Source organism: Gallus gallus, chromosome 34 (assembly GCF_016699485.2).
Source record: "Gallus gallus isolate bGalGal1 chromosome 34, bGalGal1.mat.broiler.GRCg7b, whole genome shotgun sequence".
NCBI classification, from domain to species: Eukaryota; Metazoa; Chordata; class Aves; order Galliformes; family Phasianidae; genus Gallus; species Gallus gallus.
This window is the reverse complement of record NC_052565.1, coordinates 157,253-183,747: the sequence shown is the minus strand read 5'-3', so window position 1 is coordinate 183,747 and position 26,495 is coordinate 157,253. Positions and strand designations below refer to the sequence as shown.

Sequence of the window (26,495 nt, the reverse complement as noted above, 5' to 3'; positions counted from 1 at the left end):
TAAATACATGCATGCACACACACACATATATATCCATACATGCACGCACACATAAATACATGCATACACACACATGCACACATGCACGTACATATATACTTGCGTGCGCACACACACAAACACACACCCCCCCCCAGGCGCGGTGCGTCCCCTTTAAGAGTGGCCACGCCCCCTCCACCAATGACCGCGCCCCCTCCTGCCCGTGACCACGCCCCTCTCTCGCCCGTGGCCCCGCCCCCTCCGTGGCTCCGCCCCCTCCCGCCCCTCCTGAGGCGCCGCCGCCGCCGTTGGGCTCCGAGGCCGCGGCGCTCGCCATGGCCGCCCCCCGCCGCCGGCCCCCGCCCTCCGCCGCTTCCGCCGCCTCCACCGCCGCCGTTCTGCCGCTGCTCGCCCTCCTCATGGCCGGGGCTCCCGGCGGGGCCCGCGGTGAGTGCAGCTCCGGGCCCGGCCCGTCAGCCCGGCCACAACATGGCGGCGCGGCGCCCCGCCCCCGCCCGGCGGCACCGGGGGGGGGGGAATTGGGGCAGATGGGGGGGGGGAATGAGGTGATTTCGGGGGTCCTGAGGGGGCCTCGGGGGACCCTGCGTGGATCCGAGCTCTGAGGGGCGCCCTGAAGGGCCCTGAGGTGGTTCGGGGGGGGGAGTTGGGGGCTGTGAATGGGTTTAAAGGAGCCCTGAATGGATCGGGGGGGGGGGTGAGGAGGCCGCAGGTGATTTTGGGGGCAGCCCGAGGGCTCTGAGTGGAGCTGGGGGGGTTCAGAGGGTCCTGGGGGGGTGGAGGGGGGGCTGTGTGAACTTAAGGAGCCTGGAGGTAATTATAGGGGAGCCCTGAGGGGATTTGGGGGTCTCTGAGTGGATCCTGGGCGGGGAGGGGGGTTGAGGAGCCCAGAGGTGAGGTGGGGGGGCTCTGAGGTAACATAGGGGGTCCCTATGAAGAGCCGAGGGGGGGGGGAGGGCAGAGGAGGAGCCCTTGAGGTGAATGTTGGGGGGGTGAGGTCAGTGCTGGGGGCTCAGGGGGGTCCTTGGGGGATTCCCCCTCCCCCCCCCCCCCCAGATTGAGGGTGTGGGGAGGTGCTGAGGGGTCAGGGAAGTGGGGGGGGGGTAGGCAGGGGAGTGTGGGGTTGGGAGGAGGAACTGGGGGGGGGGGGGCAAAGCCAGCAATGGGGGTTGGGATTGGGGTGGGGGCAGATGGGGGCACCCAGGGCTTGGTAGGGCCCGGGGGGGGGGGGGGCACAGCCTTGAGCACCTCCTGAGGGTGTGGGGGTGTTTGGTGGGGGGGGAATCCACCGTGCTGGTGCTGAGCTGTGGGCCGCCCCACACTTATGGGGGCTCCTTCTGTGGCTCTGCAAGGGGGAGGAAGAGGAATAGAGCCTTGGGCCACCCCGTGCTTTTGGGGGGCCCCTTCCCCTCTATAGGGCTGTGATTGGGGGGGGGTGTTGAGCACCCCCTGTGCTCCATGAACTGCAACACCCAGAAAGCCCCCTCCCCCTTTTTTAGAGGAATCCTTTGCCCGTTCTTCCCCCCCCCCCCCCTTTCCTCCCCAGCACCCCTGAGCAAATATTTGTTAGCAGGGAGGTGAGGGAGGGACGGGCTTTGTTGGCTCCGCTGCTCTCCCTTCACTTCCCCAGGGATCCCAACCTGTTGGGGGGGGGGTCCCAAATTCCCCCCTTTTTTAGGGCTCGGGGCACCTGTTGGTGTTCTGCTGGTGGCTGTGCTGTGTGTGTGCAGCAATCGGGGTCGCTCGGTGCTTGTGTAACACAAGGATGTGTTCCAACAGGAGCACCGGGTTCCTCCTCCTGCCCTCTCACCACCCAGCTTTGCTGCAGGGAGAGGGAAGAGCCCAGGGAGGGCAGATCCGGACTTGTTGGCTGCTTGAGATGGCTGCGGGGCAGCAGGGGAAGGTGTGTGTGTGTGTGTGTGTGTGTGTGTGTGTGTGTGTGTGTGTGCAAGGCGTGCTCAGCCCGCCTGCTGTTGCAACATAGGGATGCTGAGCAGCGCTGTGTTGGGCTTTGTGTGTGTTGAGGCTTTAAGGGGGGGCACGGGGTCCCAAAGGAGACCCCGTCCTGCAGGATTTGCATGCAAAAAAGGGGCTTTCTGTGAATGCATGCATGTAAAAAATGAACAGGGAAGAGCCCGAGGGGCGGCACCAAGCTGCCTTTCATCCACAGCTATTGTTTTCCTGCCTCATCTGTGTTGTCCTATGGAAGGTTTGGCCTCGGGGGACCCGAGGGGCTGCTCTGAGATGTGGTGGTGCTGCACTGGGATGGCTCTGCCCCACACACAGCGTTCTGTGGGCATCACCTGCCCTCACTGCCCCCCATCTGCCATAGAAACATCCTCGTTTCTGCAGCACTCCGGAGCTGCAGAGCAATGTGTGTGCTGGGAAATGGAGTAGGAAGCACCTCCTTTGCTTTCCCTTTAAAACAAGCATGCAGTGATCCTTTGGCATGGCCGTAGGTAGGTTTTGCTCTTGCAGGAAAACCTGATTGCAGCACCCCCAGTGATGATCCCAGCACCCTCATAGAGCCCACACCCACCCGGTCCCATCGGGCTGCCCCACAGCTTTCCAAGAAAGACTGGAAATGAAAAGCAGTGTCCAGCAAAACATTCTTGAACTCCTTGGCCAGACAGCCCAGATTCCTCCCCGTGCACCCAATGCCAGCAATGGATGCTCCGGAAATGGCTGTTGCAAAAGGGAACGTCAGTGCTGCAAGGCAAAGTTCACTCCCTGGGTGTTGACTGGTGGAAATCTCATCTCTCTGCTGCTCTGCTCTGCTCAGAGCTGAGCTGTGGTGGCTGTCGGTGTTTCCAGGTGCTTTGAGGCCACGCTGCTGCATGTGAGTCCTTCTGTGGGGATGGGAGCTCGGATTTAAGCCCCCCCAGTTGTGTTTGATGATGGAGGTGGGTTTTTTTTTTTCCCCCTTTCCCAGCAGAAAAGCAGATTTCTCAGCATGTTGAAGCCTTCCTAATGCCTGCTGCCTCCTCTGCCCTCGTTAGATGTAAGAGATGTGTGCTGCTGGGTGGTGGAAGGCAGGCAGGCTGTGCCTTCAGCGCCGTGTTAATTAGACCCAGAAATGTGCCTGAGAATGGACAGCGTGGGTCTCAGGCCTTGAGAGTCATCAGTGGTGGTCTGCAGACCCCCCAGAAATGCCTGTAGACCCCTAAAAATGCCTGTGGATCCCCCAGAAATGTACATAGACCCCCCTCACTTCCGCTATGTAGACCCTAAAAATGTGGGTATTGGGTTTGAAGCCCTGAAGGCCATCGGTGCTGGGCTGTAGACCCCAGAAACGTCTGTGGATCCCCATCAGCTCTGATCTGTGGACCCCAGAAATGTACAGCGTGGGTTTGAAGCACTGAAAGCCATTGGTGCTGATCTATGGACTCCAAAAATGTCTGTAGTTCCTCATCATTTCTGCTCTGTAGTCCCCAGGAATGTCAGTAGACCCCCATCCGTTCTGATCTGTAGATCCCAAGGCTGTGCAGTGTGGGTTTTCAGCCCTGAAGGCCATCAGCTCTTATCTGTAGACCCCAAAAAACGTCTGTAGACCCCAAAAATGTACAGCATGGGTTTGAAGCCCTGAAAGTCATCGGTGTTGCTCGGTAGACCCCCATCCATTTTGCTTTGTAGATCCTAAGGCTGTATGATGTGGGTTTTCAGCCCTGAAAGCCATCAGCTCTGATCTGTAGACCCCAAAAATGTGCAGCATGGGTTTGAAGCCCCGAATGCCATCAGTGCTGGGCTGTGGACCCCCATCAGTTCTCATCTGTAGACCCCAGTGTGGGTTTTCAGCCCTGAAAGCCATCAGCTCTGGTCTGTAGACCCCCAAACCATGCCTAAGGATGTGCAGCATGGATTTGAAGCCCCAAAGGCCATTGGTGCTGGGCTGCGGACCCCAAGCAGTGTCTGTGACCCCCAGCAGTGCTCAGTGCGGTCCTCCAGCCCTATGGGCCATCAGTGCTGTGGCACAGCTGCCTTGCAGGACGGAGCTGTGCCGTTTTGGTGTCTCCTGAACCATTTTCCTCCCAAGTGTGAACACCAGGCAGGCGTCAGACCCGAGCGTGGAGAGGCGGTTTGGAGCCATATGTCTGTTTTCTCAGTTGAAGAGCAACAGCAGCAGAAATGTCAGGGCTTCTTCTAATTAACCTAGTAATGATGAGGCTCCTGTCAATTCCCTTATTTAAAATTCATTTAAAGCTCGCCTATTGCATCGCTCCAGTCAATGCAGGGAAGCTCTTCTTTGAAGGTGAGAGCACGTTTCTCTCTCTATTTTTTCCCCCCTTTAATAGATGTGTTCTGTTCAGCCACGTTGGTGCCCAGCTCAGCCCATGCCAGGGGACTGCAGCCAGCTCGAAACGTTGGGACTCTTGTTTCTAACTTTAAATCTCCCCGTATAATTTTTAGTTTCTGGATGACTTGTGTGCAAGTGCTTTTTTTTTTTTTTTCACAGTGCTTTGCAGCTAATTTTAACTCTGTTTCATTTAGCAGCAGTGGGTCAGTAGATTTCAGAAGCTCCAGCAGGGAACAGAAGAGGGGAAGGGATGGGGAGGCAGCAAAATGCAGGAAAGGATTTGAGATGGCAGCACTGTGGCTGCAATGCTGAGCTTTAAGGACTCTTCTAACCCAACCATCTCATGCTTCTATGATCTTTAACCCAACCATCCCATGTTCTGTCATCTTTAAGGACCTTTCCAGCCCAACCATCCCATGTTTCTGTGTTCTTTAAGGACCTTTCCGACCCAACCGTCCTGTGGTTCTATGGTCTTTAAGGACCTTTCCAACCTAACCAGCTGTGGTTCTATGGTCTTTAAGGACCTTTCCGACCCAACCATCCTGTGGTTCTCTGATCGTTATGGTCCTTTCCAACCCAACCATCCCGTGCTTATGTGATCTTTAAGGACCTTTCCAGGCCAACCATCCCATGGTTCTGTGATCTTTATGGTCCTTTCCAACCTAACCATCCCATGGTTCTGTGATCTTTAAGGACCCTTCCAACTCAATGATCTCATGGTTCTGTGATCTTTCAGGACCCTCTCACCAACCCAATGCATTCTGTGATCCTCTCATCTCTAAGATCCATTCTCGGGGTCCCATGGTCAAATGAGGAGAGCACAGAGACCCAGAACTGCCATCCCCCCCCTCCCCACAGGAGCCAGGGGCTGCACGGAGATGGAATCCATTGCAGCTGCAGAGTTCTGGGGGGGCTCAGGAATGGGGGATCACTGCTAGCAATGCAAACTGTTGAACAGCAGCTCACCATCGCTGCAGAAATCTGCTCAATACGTGGGTGGGTATTGGCACTTTTACCAATCATTGCCTTCAGGTTAATTACCTTAATACATCCCGGTCAGGTGGAGTGCTTTGTGATGAGAGAACGTCATCTTGCATTGCACACCTCCAGGAGATGTGGGGAGCAGTGCTGCTAAAGGCATTTGGCACCGTTATGAGGTTGTCCACATGTCCATGCTTACTGGTTCCAGGTATCCCAGAGCCCAGCGGGTGTTGGGAGGGCTGGGATGGAGCTGAGTTGTGCTGGGGGGGAGCACTGTGGTGGTTCTGCTGTGTTATTGGGAATGCAGTCCTGCAGGAGGAGGGCACGGCTCCCATCGTGGGGACCCACAGCTCCCATCACAGGGACCCACAGCTCCATGCTGGGCCGGTTCCAGCCCTCCTGGAGCAGACGTGGCTCCTGCAGCACCATCCCACAGCTCATCCCAGAGCATTCCGACCGCTCTGAGCTGCTCCTTTGTTTTCCTCTGCCCTTTGATGAGGTGGGTGGTGTGTTTTGCTGGATGGGAGCTTTCCTTCCCCAGAGGAGGAATGCTGTTGGCATGGGAAGTTCTTTGCTTGGCTCACGTCTCCTCCTGCTCCACCTCTGCTGCTCCCGGAGCCCCATGGAGGTATGAGAAATGGGGATCTGTGCTTGTCTGTATTCCAACCCCATCCATGGGGAGAGAGCGCTACTGATGGGAGAAGGATTTTCCCTTCTGGTGAACCAGACCTGAAATGTGGGGCATGGCCGGGCTGCCCTGTGCTTTGCTGCAGTCCCCCCTGTGCAGCTGCAGCTGCTGGCTTGGGGAAGAGCAGAGCTGGGGTCAGGATGCCATCCCAAAATGCACCCTAGCGACCTGCCAGGACCTGGAAGGGCCTTGGTGGGAGGTGCAGCACACACATGCTATGGTCTTAATTGGCTCTGGTGATGCTGCTCTCCGTAGCCCAGCGTGCAAATGTGTTAAGGAAGAGCTCGTGGCCTATAGGGGGAACAACACGGGGTGAAATGGGGCTGCAGAGCCCTCCTGGGATGGAAGGTGGGCTCTGCACGCAGCAGATGGGGCTCTTCCTGCTGGGTTTGTTTGTTTTCAGCTCTGCCAACAAAACCCAGAGGGTGCAGCAGTGCCTCTGCTGGAGGTCCTGAGAGGACGCTCCGTTCTGGGGCAGGTAGGAAATGGAGAGGAGTTTCTGCAGGCAGCTCCATTGGAGCACTGAGGGGATTTATGTGCCTTTGAGATCTGGAAGTGCAGCTGCTGCAGCCCACATCTCTGCTTCGGAAAGGAGAGCAGCAGGAACAGCTCGGTTTGGCTGTGCCCAAATGGAGTTGCAAAGAGTCTGCGTGGTGGGACGTGTTCCTTCAGCAGCTTTAATTCCTACCCCGAGCTTTTGATAAAGCAACCAAGGAGCTGCTTGAAGGCACCGTTTCCTTGTGAGCAGACACGAAGGCAGGAATGTGCCCTGTCTGCTCTTTCCTCCCCGTGGTTTCCATTAAGGCTCCATGAGAGCCAACCTTTGTTCCCTGGGCACAGAGCTGCCCTTCCTGCACTCAGAGCTCGGGGGGAATTTCCTTCCATTCATCCTGTGATTCCAAAGCATCCCTTTAAGAGCTGAGCAGGTGCGATGCTCTCAGGACAGTGCATTCCTGGGGTCTGTCCCGTGTCCCTTTCCTCGCTGTGTTTCCATATGATGCTTTGGAAGCCATCTCACCCCTCTGTGTTTCCCTGCACCGCGGCCGCTCAGCCGCTCGCAGCAGCAGCAGCTGGCAGACAAAGAGCACAACCAGGCAGAATGGAGTCCTAATGCAATCAGCCTAACTGATTTACCACTCACATGAGGGATAATGGGCGTCTTCCTCCCAAACAGCCCCCAGGTTGGTGTGGAGCTGCTTGTTTCCCCCCCCCTCCCCCCCCAGCGCTCCACTCCACTGCAGCCAGGAACGAAGCAACTCTCAGTGCTGTCCCTGTTGCTGGGTGCTCATTAAACCCACTAATTGCACGACGGAGGGCTTTGCACACCCCTCTGCCCCACGCTGGCTTCTGTGCACGTCCTTTGAGCGCAGCTGTCGGGCTGGGGAAGAGTTAACCCTGCTGTTGTGTCTCCAAACCCTCCCCACGTGAGCGAGTGTTTGCAGCGGGTGAGTACATGTTGCAGGCTCCCTCCGGGGAGGCTGAGATCTGATGAGAGCCGGAGCAAATCCTGCAAGCCCCACCCTTCTCCTCCACATTGTTGTCTTGGCCCTTTGTTTGCAGGGATGGGGCTTTGCTTGCAGGTTTTTGGCACAGCGCGAGAGCCGAAAGCGGGGCTGGAAAGGTGGGGGCCCATCCTGGGGCTTCTTCGCTCTGCACCCAAACGATGCTCGTGGTGAGCAGGCAGGAGGGCAGGGATGTGTGTGACCCAAAGCTGCGTCTCACACCAGGAAGGGAGTTCCTAAAGGAGCCCCTGAGCTGTCTGGGTGGAGCACGCTCGGCTCGCAGCGCCGGTTTGAGTGGCGCTGGGGTTGGCGTGGGCCAAACATCCTTGCGGGGCTGTTGGGTCGGCTCTGGTGGTGGCTGTGAGGAGGGCTGGCAGCACCTGCTGGGAAGGCTCTGATTGCGTTTCGTTCTGCTTTGTGGGCTCTCACCCATGGACCATCAAACATGAGCCCCTCCACCACCAGCTAGGCCTGCACCTCCCAGGCATTGAGGTAGAGATGACCCTCCCAAGTGGGAAAATAAAGGCAGCAAGTTGCCCTTGCCTTGCATGCTTGGTCTCTGTTGGACGTTAAGGGTTTGCTCCCGCTCTGTTTTGCAGCTCTGACATGTCTGTGCTCTGACTGCAAGCAAGCCAACTCCACCTGCGAGACGGACGGCGCCTGCATGGTGTCCGTCTTCAACCTGGATGGGGTGAAGCACCACGTGCGGACCTGCATCCCCGAAGCCAAACTGATCCCTGCTGGGAAACCCTTCTACTGCCTGAGCTCCGAGGACCTGCGGAACACCCACTGCTGCTACTCTGATTTTTGCAACAAGATCGATTTAATGGTTCCCAGCGGTGAGGAGGGAGCTCAGCACGTGGGGTGGATGTGGGGAGGGGAAGTCTGGCTGCTCGGGGCTGGGATTGAGGCGTTCCCAGCAGCGTTTTCCCTGCTTCCCTTTGGTTGCTGTGCAGACTCGAGCACTGGGCTTATTTCCTTGATTGGTGAAGTGGAGGGAATAACGAGCTGCTTCCAATTAACACGTGGAGTTGCTCGAGCTCCCCTGTGGCAGACGAAATGTCAGCAGATGCTGAGGTGGTGCTTTGGGCCGGGGGAAGCTTTCCTCATTGGGTTGTGGTTGGGTTTTTCCCCCTCCCCCCCCACCTTCACATGATGACACTCCTCTCCTTATCAACCCTGATCTCCACGCAGACTCCTGGAAGCAGCAGCAGATCTGTGCATCTGCACTTACATACGAGCTTCTGCTGCACGGTGCTTTGCATCTGCATGGCCTGAGCACAGCAGGCTGTGTGTTCCCTGGGCACAGCTCGGGTCCCTCTCCCATCCCTCTGTCGGCTGTGCTTTCCTCCCTCTGGGGCTGCACACCTCCGTGGTGTGGCGGGGGGAGGGGAGCAGAGCGGGGCGGGGGGGTGCTGAGGAGGCAGCCCTGCCCTGCCTGGGGGTGTGGGAACGTCTGCCCTGGGACAGAGAAGTGCACAGAACTTCCTCATAGCTCTGCATTTCAGGTTGCTGTGCCGTGGGTCTGAGCAAGGCTGTGGGATCCGCTTCCTTTGTGTGCAGTGGGGGAAGGCCTGTCTGTTCTCAAGGCGAGCGGTTGCTCTCATTGTGGACAAAGGGACAAAGGGAGTGGGGGCAAAAATGGGTCCTTCCTTGAGTGCTGCTTGATGTTCCCCCCCCTTTTAGAGTGCCAGGGCACAGTAAAGCACAGCTCAGAGAAGCAGGGCTGGCCCAGGGGAGGCTCCCACCCTGCTGGGCAGCAGGAGCTGCCATCCCCAGCGCCACAACCAAAGCACTGCTTTCATTTGCGGGTCCTCCCTGCAGTTTGGCTGCCTGGCAGTGACCATCCCTATGTTAACACTGCTGTTTGGTGCATGCTCTGCCATCCCGGGCCAGCAAACAAAAAGTCCAGGCTCTGAGAGGAGAATTAAAGCATGAGGAGGTCCTCAAAGAGCACTTGTGAAGGGGTGATAGCGTTGTGTTTCTTCTTGCTTCCCTCTCAAGGACACCTGAAGGACAACGAGCCCCCATCAAGCTGGGGTCCGGTGGAGCTGGTGGCAGTGATTGCTGGGCCCGTCTTCCTCGTCTTCGTGGTCGTCATCATTGTTGTCTTCGTGTTTCATCACCACCAGCGCGTCTATCACAACCGGCAGCGGCTGGACATGGAGGACCCCTCTTGTGAAATGTGCCTGTCGAAGGACAAGACGCTGCAAGATCTCGTCTACGATCTCTCCACCTCTGGCTCTGGCTCAGGTAAGGAGGCTATGACTGGGAATGACCAACGAGGACGTGGAGCTGGAGCGGGTTCTGGCTCAGCTTGCAGAACTGAGGCCGTTGCCTCACCGCCCCACGTGTGCTGCCCTATCAGGAGGAGGAGCAGAGCCTGTTTGCAGAGCCTGTTTCATCCCAGGGAGTCCTTGGTTCTGCCACAGCCTGCAGTGTGTTCGTGTGTTCACAGCATTTCAGAACCCATCCCTGGAACACTGAGGGAAACAAGGGTTTTGCTCGTGGCTTTGAGCTGTGAGAGCAGTTAGGTTAAAAAATAAAGGGAATTTTGCAGCAGATGGCAGTGGTGGAGTAACCCAGAGAGGCAGAGGATATAGCAACCTGAGATCCGGCTAGGGAACCAACCTTCACCACATCTGTTATATATGAGCTGTTTGGGGATCTCTTCTGCGCTCACTGTCAGCAGGTGAGCTCTGCAGCTTACATAAGGTGTGGCAGCTGTGCTAGGACTCCTTTCCTATGAGAAGCTTTGGGGTTTTACTGCTTTTCAGCAGTGTCAACCTTCGGGTTCCACTCTTCCCATATTCAGGCTGAAGTTCCTTTGATCTGCCATGGAGCAGTACTTCCCTGGATGCTGTTTTCCTCATTGCTGGTGGTTTGCAGGCTGCTTCAAAGTGATACGCAGCTGCTTTCCAAGCAGCCAAATGGCCCTTCCTACCCAGGTGCAGGAGCTGCTGCCATTTGCTGGTTTGGATCCTGCTTAGGCTGCTGAGCAGTATCAAATGTAGACTTCTGGGTTTGGTAATGTTCCTCTTTGGGCTTTAGGAGTTTCTATTCAGTGTTGATCAGATTCCCTCTCAGTGTTCTCTCCCCCAGGGGAACAGCCCTGGGGTTCTCAGTCTGTCCCCACCAGGAGGTGCTCCAGGACCCCACAGCTCTGCACCCCCTGTGGGGCTCTCCCAGCAGTTCCCAGTCTGCCCTGAACTGGGGAGCCCAGCACTGGGCCCAGTGCTCCAAATGGGGTCTTCCCAGTGCAGGGCAGAGGGGGAAGCACCTCCTTGCCATGCTGGCCCCACTCTGAGCAGTGCCCCTAGGCAACCATTGGCCTTCTTGGCCACCAGAACACACTGCTGGCTTGTGGTCAACCATTAATCAAGCAGGGCATCGGTGGCTTCTTGGCTACTAGGACACACAGTTGGTTCATGGCCACATATTGGTCAACCATTGGCCAATCATTGGTCAACCAGGACACCAGTGGCCTTCCTTGCCACCGGGATACACTGCTGGCTCATGGTCCCCGTTGGCCAACTGTTGGTCAACTGGACACCAGTGACCTTCTTGGCCGCCAGGGCACAGTTGGCTCATGGTCACATACACTGCTGGCTCATGGTCAACTATTGCTCAACCAGGACACCATCGGCCTTCTTGGCCACTGTGACACGCTGCTGGCTCATGGTCCTCCACTGGCCAATCATTGGTCAACTGGGACACCAGTGACCTTCTTGGCCACCAGGGCACAGTTGGCTCATGGTCACGTGTTGGTCAACCATTGGTGAACCACTGGTCAGTCATTGGTCAACCACGGCACCAGTAGCATTCTTGGTCACCAGGACATACTGCTGGTTCATGGCCAAGCATTGGCCAACCGTTGGCCAACTGGGACACCAATGGGCTTCCTGGCCACAGGAGACACTGCTATCTCATGGTCAACCATTGGCCAACCATTGGTCATCCGGACACCGGTGGCCTTCCTAGCCGCGATGGCGCACCACTGCCTGCTGACAGCCGTCTTTTCACTGCAGCAGACCTTCAGTTCTCCTTTTTCTTTGTAGGTTTGCCACTTTTTGTGCAGCGGACCGTGGCTCGGACGATCGTCCTGCAGGAGATCATTGGGAAGGGCCGCTTTGGGGAGGTGTGGCGCGGCCGATGGCGCGGAGGTGACGTGGCTGTGAAGATCTTCTCTTCCCGTGAGGAACGTTCCTGGTTCAGGGAAGCAGAAATCTACCAAACCGTTATGCTGCGACATGAGAACATCCTGGGCTTCATTGCTGCAGACAACAAAGGTAAAACTGCTCAGCCCTGACAGCACAGACCCCATCGGCGTGCTGCTTCTGAGAGCTGCATCGCTTGGCTCACACGTGCAGTTAAGTGCTAAAGAAAGCCATCAGCATCCTGCTGCGTGTGCGAGTGTGTCCCACTGCAGGGTGGGAAGATGAAAACTGTTGCATAGAGACGTGTGTGTGTCGTGTGTACCTTAATGCTCCTCACCTGGCCTGCCCCAGGCTGGCTGCTGAGCTGCAGCCTTACCCAGTGGTTCTGTGTGCCAAAGGGATGCGCAGCGCTCAGCGGCTCTGCTCTGTCCCTGAGAAACACCGCTTTCCTTCTGCAGACAACGGGACGTGGACACAGCTGTGGCTCGTCTCCGATTACCACGAGCACGGATCTCTCTTTGACTACCTGAACCGCTACACAGTGACCATAGAGGGGATGATCAAGCTTGCTCTGTCTGCTGCCAGCGGGCTGGCCCACCTGCACATGGAGATCGTGGGTACTCAGGGTATGAGCGGGGTTTGGAGACGTGCTGGGAGCTCCCGAGGGGAGAATGAAGCAGAGCTGGAGAGGGGTGCGAATGCGGTTGGGTCCGCCTGGTGGGCGTTGGGCTGATGGCTTTGGCTGCTGTGTGCAGCGTTGACCTCTGTTGGGTCCTGGGATTTCCATCAGCATTTCCCAGCCGAGCAGCTGCAGTGTTAGGGTGCAGATGTGAGGTCAGTGCGGGCAGCAGCAGTGATCCACCCCTCACATCCACATGGGAGCGTGGAGCTGGAATCCCTCTGCAGGCCTCGGGGTGACACTGCAGCCAACACGGGGCCTTTGCAGGCTGTCAGCACTGCTCTTTCCTTCGGCACTGAAGCGAATCCAAACAGGAAAGCGTGTCGCAACACCAAGAATTGTGCTCATGCCATGAGATCCGGTGCTGCCTCTGCGCCAGCACAGCCCTCCCCAGCCCGTGACCCCTGCCACGTCTTGTTTTGCTCTCTTAGGAAAGCCTGGGATTGCTCACAGAGACCTGAAATCCAAGAACATCTTGGTGAAGAAGAATGGCACGTGTGCCATTGCTGACCTGGGGCTCGCTGTGCGCCACGACTCCGTCACGGACACCATTGACATCGCCCCGAACCAAAGGGTTGGAACCAAACGGTATGGGAGCACCGGGGGGGGTTTTGTGTCCTAAACCTTCCTGCAGTGTCAGCTCCGTGCCCTCTGCCTTCCCTTCTCACTCGGGTCCTGCTGAGCTGGGAGGCGTAGGCCAGAACCACAGGGCTTATATAAGGCTTGGCAACGAGCTTGGCCTTCTTGCACGCCGTCTGGGGGCTGCTGCCTGGAGCTGCTGTGCTTTGGGCTGGTTTTGCCTTTCCCAACGTGCTGCTCTCCTGGAGCTGCTCTGTTTGCTCCTCTGGGCCCCGTTCTGTGCTGATGAAGGCTGCACCGTTCCATTCCATCCGCTGGGTGCTGGGTAAACCCCATTTCCCATCCTCCATTCCTCCCAGGATTAACACCCTGCTCCTTCTCTGTTGTGCAGATACATGGCTCCCGAGGTCCTGGATGAAACCATCAACATGAAGCACTTTGATTCATTTAAGTGTGCTGATATCTACGCCCTGGGTTTGGTCTACTGGGAGATCGCTCGCAGGTGCAACGCAGGAGGTGAGGCCGGTCGGTGCGCTCAGCTTCCCCAGCCCTGCTGCTGAGGAGATGTGAGGGTCTCAGCAGCACAACGCTGCAGGAGGGCGCGTTTGTGTGCACGGCCACCAGAAGGGACTCCTGGCCGTGGTGGGGAGGTGGAGTTCTCATTCTGGGCAGCATTTGCTGTTCCTTTGGGTGGGTTTTGAGGATGGATTGGGTTGGCATCCAACCCATCGGCTGCCTGGCGGTGTTCCCCACATGGGCACAAAGCAGCAGTTTGGCACACTCTGCCCTCTGTGCTGGCAGGGACTGATCACAGCGTGCTGCCTGCGTTCCAGCTGGGCCAGCTGCGTTCTGTTGCCCCGAATGCTTCTTGTAAAACTCAAATCCCAGATCCTTCCTTGCTGTTCTGCGTAACCTTACAGCGCTGACGCGTCCCAGCAGCCTGCAGCAGCACCACCCGCCCTCCCTCAGCCCCGTGGCTGCACTTTGTGCTGCCAGGAATGCCACACATCCCCCCTTTTCCCCCCCATCTCAGGGATCCACGAGGAGTATCAGCTGCCATACTACGACCTGGTGCCCTCTGACCCTTCCATCGAGGAGATGCGGAAGGTGGTGTGCGATCAGAAGCTGCGGCCGAACATCCCCAACTGGTGGCAGAGCTACGAGGTGAGACAGGGGCTGCTCTGCCCCCTCCCGTCCCTTTCCCATCGCTATAAAGCTTGCAGGAGGTGTGCAGGGGGGTCAGGGGAGGACTGATGTGTGCCCTCGTGTCCCGGCCAGGCGCTGCGGGTGATGGGTAAGATGATGAGGGAGTGTTGGTACGCCAACGGAGCGGCTCGCCTCACCGCCCTGCGCATTAAGAAGACCCTCTCACAGCTCAGCGTCCAGGAAGATGTGAAGATCTAATTGCTGAGCAGGAGGAAACTGCACCGAGCTGCCATGCTAGAGTAGGTGTGTGATGGAGGCCTACCTCGTGTTTCTGCCCAATCTACTGCTACCAACCAGCCAGCGCGACCTGCGGGCTGCTGGACGGGGGGGACAGAGCTGCTCCGTGCTCTGCTCTGCTCTGCTCCCTCCTCTCGGGTATGAAACAATCAGAAACCTTTGAACGATCACCTCCTGACAGCGTGGGGAGCTGAGAGGGACTCTGAGGGCTCTCAGCCACGCTCGCAAGCTCTCGTTTCCTGATGGAAATCCCTGTAAAGTTGAGGCCGTGCTGGAGGCCGAGCGGCGGCAGCGGAGAAGGGAAGGTTGCCAGGGGACTGTGGCACATCCACGCAGGCAAAGCACTGCAAAAACCAATGGTGCTCCCTTCCGAGAGGCTGAGCCCGACCCGTCTGTCAGCTTCACGAGACGATTTCCCTTCTTAAGCTTAAAATAAGACCCCCCCCCCCCCCCGACCCCCCCCCAGGAGTGGCTGCCGGGGTGTGCAGCGGTGCATGCCTGTGTCCCCGTGCTGCTGCTCCCCTCCAGCTCTGTCCGTGCTCTCTGTGCATGTGCAAACCAGGTGTCCTCGTGGAGCTGTGCTGGTGCTCTCCCCGTCCTCGTGAGCGTTGTCCTCCCCCGGGGGGTTGGGGCTGCTTCCCATTGAACCCCCCCCCCCCCCCCCCCCCTCCATGGCCCCGGCTGTAGGAGCTCCCGCCGGGTGCCGCACTGCCCCCCCCCCCCCCCCCCCCCCCCCCCCCTTTTTTTATAGGATGAAAAAAACAAAAGGAGGAACTGATTTCCCTCCTGGGGTTGGGGTTTTTTTTGGGGGTGGGTTTTGGTTTTGGGGGGGGTTTTTTGTGGGGTTTTTTTTTTTGGTAGCAAAGAGAAGCCACGGAGCTGAGCTTGGGGTGGGGGGGGACGTCCTCTTATAGAGCTCTGCAGCTCAGGGCAGACCTTTAGGGGGCGGAATTCCCCTCTCGGGGGGTCCCACAGCACATTGGGAGGGCCCCACACCCCTTGGAGGGAGTTCACAAACCCCTTTGGGGGCCCCACACCCAATGGCAGGGGGGCCGTACCCCTCTAGAGAGGGGCCCACACCCCATGGGGGGGGGGGGGGGTTTCACACCCCTCTGGGGGAGGCCTGTACCCCTCTGGGGGTCCCCATACCCCATGGAGAGGGTCCCATGCCCATCTGGGTTTCCTACACCTCATTAGGGGGGGTCTCGCACCCCGTGGGGAGGTCCATACCCTTCTGGGAGTCCCCATACCCTATGGAGGGGCTCCCGTACCCCTCTGGGGGTCCCCACACCTCATTGGGAGGGGTTTCACAGCCCATGGGGAGGGTCCATACCCTATGGAGGGGGTCCCATACCCCATTGGGAAGGGTCCCATCCCCCTCTGGGGGGGGTCCCACACCCCTCTGGGGGTTCCATACCCCTCTAGGAGTGCCCCTCTCTCCCCCCCCCGTTTAGGGCACCCCCACCCCTATGAGGCTGCACAGAGTGCTTTGCAGGGCACAGCTTTGCCAATCCAATCCATCTTTTGTATCCCCCCCCTCATATCAATCCCATCACCTGGAGTTGGCTGTGTACAGCTGGGGGGGGGGTGGGGGGGGGGGGTCTGCATGGGTTTTATTTTCCATTCGGTGCCGTTTTGGGGAGGGGGGAGGGGGGGGGGTCCATCTGACTGTTTAGAGCTGAGCATTGGGGGCGCAGCCCTTGGTGAAGCCATAGCTTTGAACTGGAGTGGTTCTGATGGGCCAACCAACCCGATGCGGCCGGCTCCATTCGCACTGGAAGTCTGGGTGAGCCCCCCCGTCCGTGCGTCCCCCTGCTGTCCGTCTGTGGCTCTGTGTGATGGGGGAGGGGGTTCTCTGTGTCCACCCCCCTCCCCCCACTGCTGTCATTGGGCCCCAATGTGATGGAGGGGGGTCCTCTGTGTTTGCCCCCCCCCCCCCCCCCCATGCCCCCACTGCTGTCATAGAGGGCCCCCCCCACCACAATGGGACCCAGTGTCCACCCCCACCCCTTCACTGCTGTCATTGGGACCCAATGTGATGGGGGGGCGGGGGGTCCTCTGTGTTCACCTCACACCCCCCCCACTGCTGTCATTGGGCCCCAATGTGATGGAGGGGGGTCCTCTGTGTTTGCCCCTCCCCCCCCATGCCCCCACTGCTGTCGTTGGGCTCCAATGTGATGGGGGGGGGGGTCCTCTGTGGTCACCCCCCCCCCCCTCCATGCCCCCACTGCTGTCATTGGGACCCAATGTGATGGGGGGGGTGGGGGGTCCTCTGTGTTCACCTCACACCCCCCCACACTGCTGTCATTGGGCCCCAATGTGGTGGTGGGGGGTCTTCGGGGGGGTCTTACAGCTGCTGGGAGCTGAATGCCATAGGAAAGCCCCCCCCCTCCTCCTAGCCCTGTGTTGGTACGATGTGGGTTCACTGCAGCCCCAATGTGTTTTGGAGGATGAGCCTCGTGCTGGACTTGGGGTTGGGGTTATGGGGTCAGGGTTGGGGTTATGGGGTCAGGGCTGGGATTGGGGTTATAGGATCTGGGTTGGAGTTAGAGGGTCAGAGTTGGAGTTAGAGGCTCAGGGTTATGGGGTCATGGTCAGGATTATGGGATCTGGGTTGGGGTTATAGGGTCAGGGTTGGAGTTAGAGGCTCTGGGTTATGGGATCGGGCTTGGAGTCATGGTCGGGGTTATGGTGTCAGGGTTGGGGTCATGGTCAGGGTTAGAGGGTCAGGGTTGAGGTTAGAGGGTCGGGGTTATGGGGTTGGGGTCAGGGTCATGGTTGGGGTTATGGGGTCAGGGTTGGGGTTGGGATTATAGGGTCAGGGTTGGGGTCATGGTCAGAGGTTGGGGTTATAGGGTCAGGGTCATGGTGCTAGGGTCAGGGTTATAGGGTCGAGGTTGGGGTTATAGGGTTAGGGTCACAATGATAGGGTCAGGGTTGTAGGGTCACAGTGATAGGGTCAGGGTTGGGGTTATAGGGTCAGGGTTGTAGGGTCACAGTAATAGGGTCAGGGCTGCTCTGTAAGGACCTTCCATGCACTGATCCCCCCCCATCCCCCTTTCAGCCACGCACCCCCCTCTGCCCCAGCGCATCCCAATGGGGCCATGTAGCATTCACACACACTGCACTTTGCAGCACATGGGGGGGGGCTCAGAAAAGGATGGGGGGGGTCCGGGGGGGCGACGGACTGTACGATGGCCACTGAGACACTTTACCTCTTCAGTATGCAACTGTACATACGGTGTAAGATAGGAAACCTTTTGGTTTTGTTTAATATAAAGAAAGGAAACCCAACCCGAGGCTGTTGGGGTTCTGCTGGACGTGATGAGGTTCGGTCTGATTATTGGGGGGTGCGGAGCTCCCACTGTTTGCTGCCCCTCGGGGGGGGGGTTGGGGGAAGTGGGGGGGTCTCCCCGTGGCACTGCTGGTGTTAATTAACCTTAATGAGAGCCACGGATGAGCGGATCAGGGGGAAGATCTGCCGGGGGTCCTCCTGGGCTCAGTCTGTGAGTGCAGCTGCTGTCTGTGCTGCCCTGTCTGGACCGGGGGGGGGTCGGGGGGGGGGGGGGGGGCAGTGCTGTGATCGGGCAGAATGTAGGGAATGGAGCGGTGGGGGGTGGGAGTGGGGGGGGGCAGTTTGGGGGGCAGGATGGGATGTTTATGGGATGTGCCCTCCTATGGGGCTGTCCGCCCTTCAGTGAGGCCTCTGTGCCTCGCTATGGGGCTGTGTGCCCTGCTATGGGGCTGTGCCCTCCCCATGGGGCTCTGCGCCCCACAGCCCCACACATCACTCCATCCTGCACAGAGCAATACTGAGAACCACCGCAGCCCCCCCAGCACCCCCTATTCCCTGCACGTCCCCCCCGGCGTCCTACCACACCCAACATCCCATAGACCCCCTATCATCACCCCGCAGCCCCCATCACCCCATACCCCCCCACCTCCCCCCACAGACCCCAATCCCAAACCCGAGCCGGACCCAGGGGGCGGAGCTTCCCGCTCATTGGAGAGGGGGCGTGTCCAACCGCGACTGGGCGTGGCTATCACTAAAGGAGGGCGTGGTTAAGGTCGTAGGGGGCGTGGTTATAGTCATAGTGGGCGTGGTTTGACAGACGGGGGCGTGGCTATGGCCGGAGGGGGCGTGGTTTCCCCGGGCCCATATAGCGGCGCTCGGGGGGGCCCGGCCCGGCCATGACCCTCCGGCGGCGGCAGCGGCTGCGACCGAAGGAGGGCGATGGGGCGGCCCCGGATCGCTGCGCTGCCGATGCCGATCCCGATCCCGGCCCCGGTCCCGTTCCGGATCCCGGTCCCACCGACGTGTACCGGACTTTGGCGGCCTCCGGAGGGACCCTCCCCCGTGTGCGGAAGGTACGGGGAGATGGGGGGGGGTCGCAGTGGGTCCGGAGGCTGCGAATGGGACCGGAGGGAGACGGAGCGCTGAGCGGTGCGGGGACCTTCGCCGTCCCGTCCCCGCGTGTCCCCCATCCCCACCCTGTCCCCAGGTGTCCCCCCTTTGCCCTACCCCGGCACCTCCCCAACCCCCCCCCCCCCGCCCCACATATGCCCCCCCGGCTCACATATCCCCCCCCCCCCCGGCCCCATTGCCCACCCACAGCCGTATCTCAGAGACAGCTCTGCCCCACTGTCCCACCCCATAGGGACAGACCCCCCCCCTCCATCCCCATACACCCCCCATAAACCACCCATACCACCCACATACCCCCCCCGGGGGGGCGCTGCCATCCGCCCCCACGCCCCGGGAAAGCCCCCACCGCGGTACCGCCGCCGCCTCCCCGCGTCGTCGTCCCCCCCCACCCCCCCCCGTCCCGCAGCCCTTCCTGAGCGTTGGGGAAGCGGTGCCGACATCCGGAGCTGCGCCCCCCCCCCCCTCCCCGCCCCCCCCGGCGGGTCACGCGATCGCTGTGCGCTCCGAAGCCACCGCTGATGTCCCCGACGGGGCGGCCCTCGGCGGAGCTGTGCGGGGGGGGGGGGGGGGCCGCGTGTCCGCACAGCCGGCAGTGGGGTTCGGGAGGAGACGGCGGCGCGGGGGGGGCTGCGTTGGGACACGGGGAGGGGGGGGGGAGTGGGACACAGAGGGGGGGAGGCGGTGGGACACTCAGTGCTGCTGGAACTGGGATGGAGGCACTGGGAAACACCGTGGTGGTGGCAATGGGGTGGTGGCAATGGGGGGCACTGGGATGGTGACAATGGGGTACACCGTGATAGTGGCACTGGGGGGGGTGGCAATGGGACACACTGGGATGGGAACACTGGGACACACTGTGGTAGTGGCACTGGGATGGTGGCAGTGGGGGTGGTGGCAATGGGGGGCCCTGGGATGGTGGCCCTGGGATGGTGACCATGGGGTGGTGGCAATGGGACACTCAGTGTTGGTGGCAATGGGATACGCTGGGGGTGGTGACACTGGGATGGTGGCAGTGGGACACACTGGGATGGTGGCAATGGGGGGCCATGGGATGATGTCAATGGGAGTGGTGGCAATGGGACACACTGGAATGTGGCAATGGGGGTGGTGGCAATGGGATGATGTCAGTGAGAGTGGTGGCAATGGGACACTCAGTGTTGGTGGCATTGGGACACATCATGATAGTGGCACTGGGGGTGGTGGTCCTGGGATGGTGGCCCTGGGATGGTGGCCCTGGGATATACTGGGATATACTGGGATATACTGGGATATACTGGGATATACTGGGATGGTGGCCCCGGGGATATACTGGGATATACTGGGATATACTGGGATGGAGGCACTGGGAGCTGCCCGCTGCTGCTGTCCCTCCCTGGGTCCATTTGGGGACATCACAGCTCCGCCCCCCCCGCGCTGTCCCCGCGGTGCCCCCCACCCCCGCCCTCCACAAAGGGACCATTGTGGGGCACCACGAACCCCCCCAGCCCCCCGCTGTGGGGCGCAGTGATGTCAGATGGGGGCGGATAAAGGGCCCCTTATGGCCATGGGGTGGGGGGGGGGGGGAGGGCGTCCTTTGAGTGCCGCTGTGGCACAGTGCGCTTCCCCTGGGGGGGTCCCCCCTGGTCACGTGTCCCCTTTGGGGTCCCCCATTGGGGCTGTCCTTATGGGGTCGCCCATTGTCGCCATCCCTATGGGGTACTGTGGGGGTGGAGGGGGGGGGTTATGGCGCTGTGCCCAACCCACCCCAATGGCTTTGTGTGTTCCCCCCCCCAGGATATGGGGTTCACGTGGCCGTCCCCGAGCGGTTCCCCAGAGGAGCACAGGTGGGGGGCAATGGGGGGCAATGGGGGTGGTGGTGCTGTGGGGCTGAAGGGTTTGGGGTCATGGGGGGGGGGGGGGGGTACAGCTCTATGGGGGGGTCTGATACCCCCAGACCCCACGAGGACCCCCAAGCAGGGCAGTGATGGGGGGGTCCCACGGCTCTGGGGGGGTCCCTTCGCTTTGGGGTCCACCATTTGGGGTGGGGGACCCCATCCTTTGGGGGGTGGGGGTCACATAAGAGGGGGTCCCATCCGCAGGTCCGGGGGTGTCCTTATCACGTGGGGGGGTCCCTATCTTTGGTGGGGGGGGGGGGGGTCCTACACCCCATCTCCCACCCCACACCCCCCCTTACACGGTGCCCCCCCAGGCGGGTGGTGACGCTGCAGAAGGGAGCAGAGGAGACGTTTGGCTTTGAGATCCAGGTGGGTGCTGTCAGTGTGTCATACGTGTGGCACGTGTGTGCCACGCATGTGTCATGTCGGTGCCGTGTGTTGTGTGTTACACGCCTGCGTCACGCCTGTGCTACACGTGTGTCGTGTGTGTGTCATGCGTCGGCCATGCACGTGCCACGTATGTCGCACGCGTGTGCTGTGTATGCCATGCGTGCGCCACGCGTGTGTCATGTGTGTGCTGTGTGTGTTCCACGCGTGTTGGGGTTGGGGGCTCTCAGTGGGGTTTTGGGGGGATCGCATCGTTCCGGGGGGGGCAGGGTGGTGTTTGGGGGGGAACAGTGCGGGGTTGGGGGGCACTTTGGGGCCGGGGGGCATCACTGAGGTTTGGGGTCACAGTGGGTTCTGGGGGGGGTCCCTATGGGGGTCTCATTGGGGTTTACTGAGGGGGGGAGCAGTGCTTTTTGGGGGGCAGATGTTGAGGTGTTGGGGGTTCACGGCGGAGTTTGGGTCACTTTGGGGTTGGGGGGGCGCAGCGGTGTTTGAGGGGCTCACGGTGGGGTTGGGGGGCTCATATTGGGGTGTGAGGTTTGCAGTGGGGTTTGGGGGGGTCACTGTTGGGGTTTGGGGGGGTTGAGGGGTCACTGCTGTAATCGGGGGGGGGTTGGGGGTCTCACATTGGGGTCTAAGGTCTGCAGTGGGGTTGGAGGGGCTCAAATTGGGGTGTGAGGTTTGCAGTGGGGTTTGGGGGGGTCACTGTTGAGGTTTGGAGGGGTCACTGCTGTAATTTGGGGGGTGTTGGGGGGGTCACTGCCGGGGTTTGAGGGGGCTCACATTGGGATTTCAGCCTCAGTGGGGTTTGTGGGGTTCCCACTGTGTTTGGGGGCACACGGTGGGCTTTTGGGGTCACATTGGGGTTTGAAGGGGTTACATTTGGGGTCACATTGGGGTTCCCCCCCCAGACCTATGGGCTGCACCACGCAGAGCACCGCCGGGTGCAGATGTTCACCTTTGTGAGCCGCGTCCACGGGGGGAGCGCAGCTGAGGCTGCGGGGCTGCAGAGGGGTGAGTGCGGATATGGGGGGGGCAGGGGGGTCTATGGGGGTCCCCAATCCCTGACCCCCCCCTTAATATAGGGGATACCATCACGGGGGTGAATGGGCAGAACGTGGAGGGGACGCGGCACCGGGACATCGTGGACATCATCCGCAGTGCTGGAGATATGCTGAGGTCAGAGGGGGGGGGGACAAAAGGTGGGGGGGGGGATGTGGGGCAGCCCCACACGTTGACCTCTGACCCCACTCTGACCTCTGACCCCGAGCAGGTTGGAGACCCTCTATGGGACCTCAGTCCGTAGGGCTGAGCTGGAGGCGCGGCTGCAGTATCTGAAGGTATGGGGGGGGGCGATGGGGGGGGGATGGAGAGTCCAAAATGAGGGTTTGGGGGGAGAAGGGGGGGGGGGGGGGTTGGGGTCTGGGGGGTGAAATGGGGCAGAGGGGTCCGGGGGGGTTTGGGGGAGGTTCAGAGGGGTCTGGGGGGGCACAGAGGGGTTTTGGGGCCCCCCCAGCCCTAAGCCCCCCCCCACCCCCGTTGTTTCCCTGCAGCAAACGCTGTATGAGAAGTGGGGGGAGTTCCGCTCGCTGATGGTGCAGGAGCAGCGCCTGGTGCGCGGTGAGCGGGGGGGGCACCCCCTGTCGTTGTCCCCCCCCCCAATTCCAGGCACGCTGGACAAAACCCCCCCATCTATGGGGATCTGCTGGGGGGGATGCAACCCCCTGAGCCCCCCCCCCCCAATCCCTAATTTCCCTTATGGCCGTTCCCCCCTCCCTCCATCTATGGGGTCCATGATGGGGACCCCCCCTTGCCCCCCCCCTCCCATTTCCAGGCGCTGTGGCCGAGGACCCCTCTATCTATAGGAGTCTGCTGGGGGAAATACCCCCCCTGACCCCTAATTTCCCATATGGCCATCCCTTTCTCACCCTAATCCCCCCCCCTCCATCTGTGGGGTCCATAATGGGTACCCTCCCCTTGACACCCCCCCCCCCCCATTTCCAGGCATTGTGGCCGAGGACCCCTCCATCTCTGGGGGTCTGCTGGGGGGGATACAGCCCCCTGAACCCCCCCCTCCCAACCCAAACCCCCAAACCCCAATTGCCATCCCTCTCCCCCCCCAATTCCCCCCCTCCATCTATGGGGGTGCGCTGTGGGACATACAACTCCCCCAACCCCTTATGGCCATCCCCCTCCCCCCCTAATCCCCCCCCCCTCCATCTACGGGGTCCATAATGGGTACCCCCCCCTCCCCCCCCATTTCCAGGCGTTGTGGCCAAGGACCCCTCCATCTACGCCACCCTGGAGTCCCTTCGGGGCTGGGGGGGTCCGTCCTCCCCCCACGCCAGCAGCGACGATTCCCTGTACCAGACGTGCGTCTTCACCGACGGCGTCGGCGACAACGACGGCGACGGCGGTGACAGAGGAGGGGCCACCCCCGCCCCCCCCCCGCCGCGCCCCCGCCCCCCTTTAACCCGCAGCGTCAGCCTGAAGTGCGGCAGCGGGGCGGGGGCTGCGGGACCGACGTGGGGCGGGGGTCGCTTCGGCGACCCCGGGGTGGTGTTAAGGGGGGGGGACGGCGCGGCCGCCCCCCCCCCGGAGGGGTCGGCACAGCAGTTTCCGTCGGCGGCTGTTGAAGTTCATCCCCGGATTGAACCGAGCGTTGGAGGAGGAGGAAAGTCAGCTGTAATGGGGGGGGGGCGCGGGGACCCCCCCGCCACCAGAGGGTATTTATTTATTTATTGCGGTGGGGGGCGACCCCCCCCCCCAACCCCCAATCGCCCCATAGGGGCCAATGGACAAAGCTCTGCACCCCCCCCCCCCATCCCCCATTGGGGGTCAGTGGGGGGGGGGCGGGTGTGGGGGGGAGGGGGGAAGGATCCCAGTCCAGTCCCCCCCCCCCCCCAAAAAACAAAGCTTTGGGGGTGATGCCCCCCCCAAAAGAAAAAGGGTTTGGGGTCGTGGCGCTGAGGGGTGGTGCTGGAAATGAGGACCCCCCCCCCCCTCTGTGCTGGGGGGGCTGTGGGGGCCCTCATCCCATCCCATGTGTGCCCCCCCCCATCCAACCTCTTCCCCTCCCCCCCCAAAATGGGGTTTTTGTACCAATACAGACTTTTTGCACACAGTGTGGCTGCCATTGGGGGGGGGGGCGGGGGGGCACTTGGGGACGAGGATGGAGATGTGACATTGAGGGGGGGGGGGGCAGTGTCCCCACGTGAGCCCCCCCAGCACCAAAAAGGCCTTTTTGCATCGTGGCCACCGATGTCGGCGTCGATCCTACAGGACCCCCCCGCCCCCCTCCAGGCCCCTTCCTGCTCTGTTTCCTAAAGGAAATCGCTCCCACCCCACACCCTTCCGCCCATGGGGGGGGCGATGCGTATTGGGGCCCCCCCGGCATCGTTGCTGTGCCCCCCCCCCGGGTCCCCCAAACCTTCAGCTGAGAGTACTGAGGGGTCCCAATGCGCCCCCATAAAGTGGGGGTCCCCATCCTATAGGACACTGCAATGCACCCCCAAAGGGTGGGGACCCCATCCTGGGGGACACCCCAAAAGACCCCCATCCTAAGAGACACCCCATTGTGCACTCAAAAAGCGGGGATCCTCATCCTATGGGACACCGCAATGCGCCCCCAAAGTGTGGACACCCCCATCCCAGGGACACCCCAAAAAGCGGGGGACCCCCATCCTATGGGGCACCCCATTATGCACTCCTAAAGTGTGAAGACCCCCATCCCAGGGGATACCCCAATATGCCCCCAAAAATGGAGACCCCCATCCTATGGGACACCCCATTGTGCACTCTCAAAGTGGGGGGACCCCGTCAAAGCGGACACCCCAAAAAGCGGGGACCTTCATCCTATGGGACACCCCAATGTACCCCCAAAGTGGGGACACCCCCATCCAAGGGGACACCCCAAAAAGCGGGGGCCCCCATCCTATGGGGCACCCCAATGCGCCCCCAAAGTGTGGGGACCCCCATCCTAAGGGATACCCCATTGCACCCAAAAAGCAGGGGCCCCCATCCTATGGGACATCCCATTGTGCACTCCCAAAGTGGGGGGACCCCAATCCTAAGGGACACCCCAATGTGCCCCCAAACTTTGGGCACCCCAATCCTAAGGGACACCCCCCATTCTGCACCCAAAAAGTGCCACTTTCCTCCCATCACCCTCTGCCCCCCCCCCCCCCCCCCCAGGCGGTGCCACTGCATTTTGGGGCACCCTTTGGGGCCCCCCCCCACACTCGTGTGCCACACACGTACGTGCAACACGTGTCCCATCCCACACGTGGGCATCTGTGGTGTCACCTCCCCGCTGTGCCCCCCAGCAGCTGCTGTGTCCCCCCCCAAGGAGGGGGGTGTGGGGTGGGCACAGTGTGGGGTCCAACTGCACCGCTGTGCCAACAAATATGGGGGGGGGGGGAGGGAACAGATGGCATGGGGTGACCAATGGGGTGGGTGGGGGGTGCTATGGGGTGGGGGGTGCTATGGGGTGGCCAATGGCGTGGGGTGGCAGATGCCATGGGATCATGGGTGCTATGGGGTGGCAGATGGCACGGGGGGGGGGTGCTGTGAGGTGACCCATGGTGTGGGGTGGTGACCGCTATGGGGTGACCAATGGTATGGGTTGGGGGGTGCTATGGGGTGGCAGATGATGCGGGGCAGTGGGTGCTATGGGGTGGCTGATTGGGGTGGCTGATGGCATGGGGTGACATGGCACGGGGCCACTGAAGGGACGGGGTGGTCAGTGACATCACGGGGTGGCTGATGACATCACGGGGTGGCTGATGACATCACGGGGTGCCCCCCGGCACCATCTCGGGTCTCCACCCCCGGTCCTGCGCTGCGGTGTGGCTGAATGCTGCGGGACCCCACAGCTCCGGGGTTCCGCGTGACGTCATCGGGTATTCCGTGACGTCACGGGGAACCTCCCCCCTCCCCCCCCCCGTGGGGGACAACCCCCGGGATCCCCGGAACCCCCGGAGTGGTGACCCCCCCCGGGTGGGGGGACTGATTGGGACACTGCACAAAGTGGCATTGCCGGGGGGGGGGGGGGGGGGGGGGGCATTAAGGGGGGGACACTGACAGAGGGGGGCGCCGTTGGGGGGCGCTGAGCGGGTGGGAAATTAACGGGGGGGCAATAAAGGGGGGGTTCACCACCCGGCACTGCGCAGCCGCCGACAGCCGCGGGGTTCCATCGGCGCCGCCGGGGGGGGCACTGCGGGGGGGGAACTCCCGGAACCCCCCCCCCCCCACGAGTGGAACGGGAGACCCATTCTGAGTGCTGGGGGGTGGGGGGGGACCTCAGAATGGGGATACCGTCCCTGGGGGGGGGCAGTGGAGATACCGGGACCGAAACGGGGCTGCGGGGCGGCGCTGGGGGTACCGGGGGGGGTTACGGGGCGGGGGGGGCACTGCGGTTACCGGGACGGAATGGGGGATACCGACACCGGGTGGCACCGGGGATACCCGCACGGGGCCTCCCCCCCCC

At 61.0% G+C, this 26,495-nt stretch overlaps 2 protein-coding genes across 4 annotated transcripts; both read left to right on the top strand.

Annotated features, from left to right (window-relative positions):
- The first annotated feature begins 242 nt into the window (after positions 1–242).
- On the top strand, positions 243–17,640 carry ACVR1B (activin A receptor type 1B). 3 transcript variants are annotated; one of them, XM_015300266.4, is made up of 9 exons: positions 243–426; positions 8,062–8,301; positions 9,467–9,715; positions 11,521–11,751; positions 12,078–12,245; positions 12,730–12,886; positions 13,269–13,393; positions 13,911–14,041; positions 14,156–17,640. In XM_015300266.4, exons 1-9 carry the CDS (start codon positions 315–317, stop codon positions 14,279–14,281), a joined length of 1,539 nt encoding a protein of 512 aa, XP_015155752.2. In that variant the 5' UTR covers positions 243–314; the 3' UTR covers positions 14,282–17,640. The 3 variants fall into 3 exon arrangements, with proteins under 3 accessions (XP_015155752.2, XP_046760926.1, XP_015155753.2); XM_046904970.1 differs by lacking the exon at positions 243–426 and adding an exon at positions 2,030–2,836; XM_015300267.4 differs by lacking the exon at positions 243–426 and adding an exon at positions 2,737–7,954.
- Positions 17,641–18,507: 867 nt separating this feature from the next.
- GRASP (general receptor for phosphoinositides 1 associated scaffold protein) lies at positions 18,508–23,696 on the top strand. Its single transcript, XM_015300270.4, is given in 9 exon segments — positions 18,508–18,688; positions 20,520–20,569; positions 20,935–20,989; positions 21,919–22,021; positions 22,093–22,186; positions 22,281–22,347; positions 22,561–22,627; positions 23,274–23,608; positions 23,610–23,696. Coding segments are annotated over 9 exon segments (1,035 nt in total). The 5' UTR covers positions 18,508–18,511.
- Positions 23,697–26,495: the final 2,799 nt, after the last annotated feature.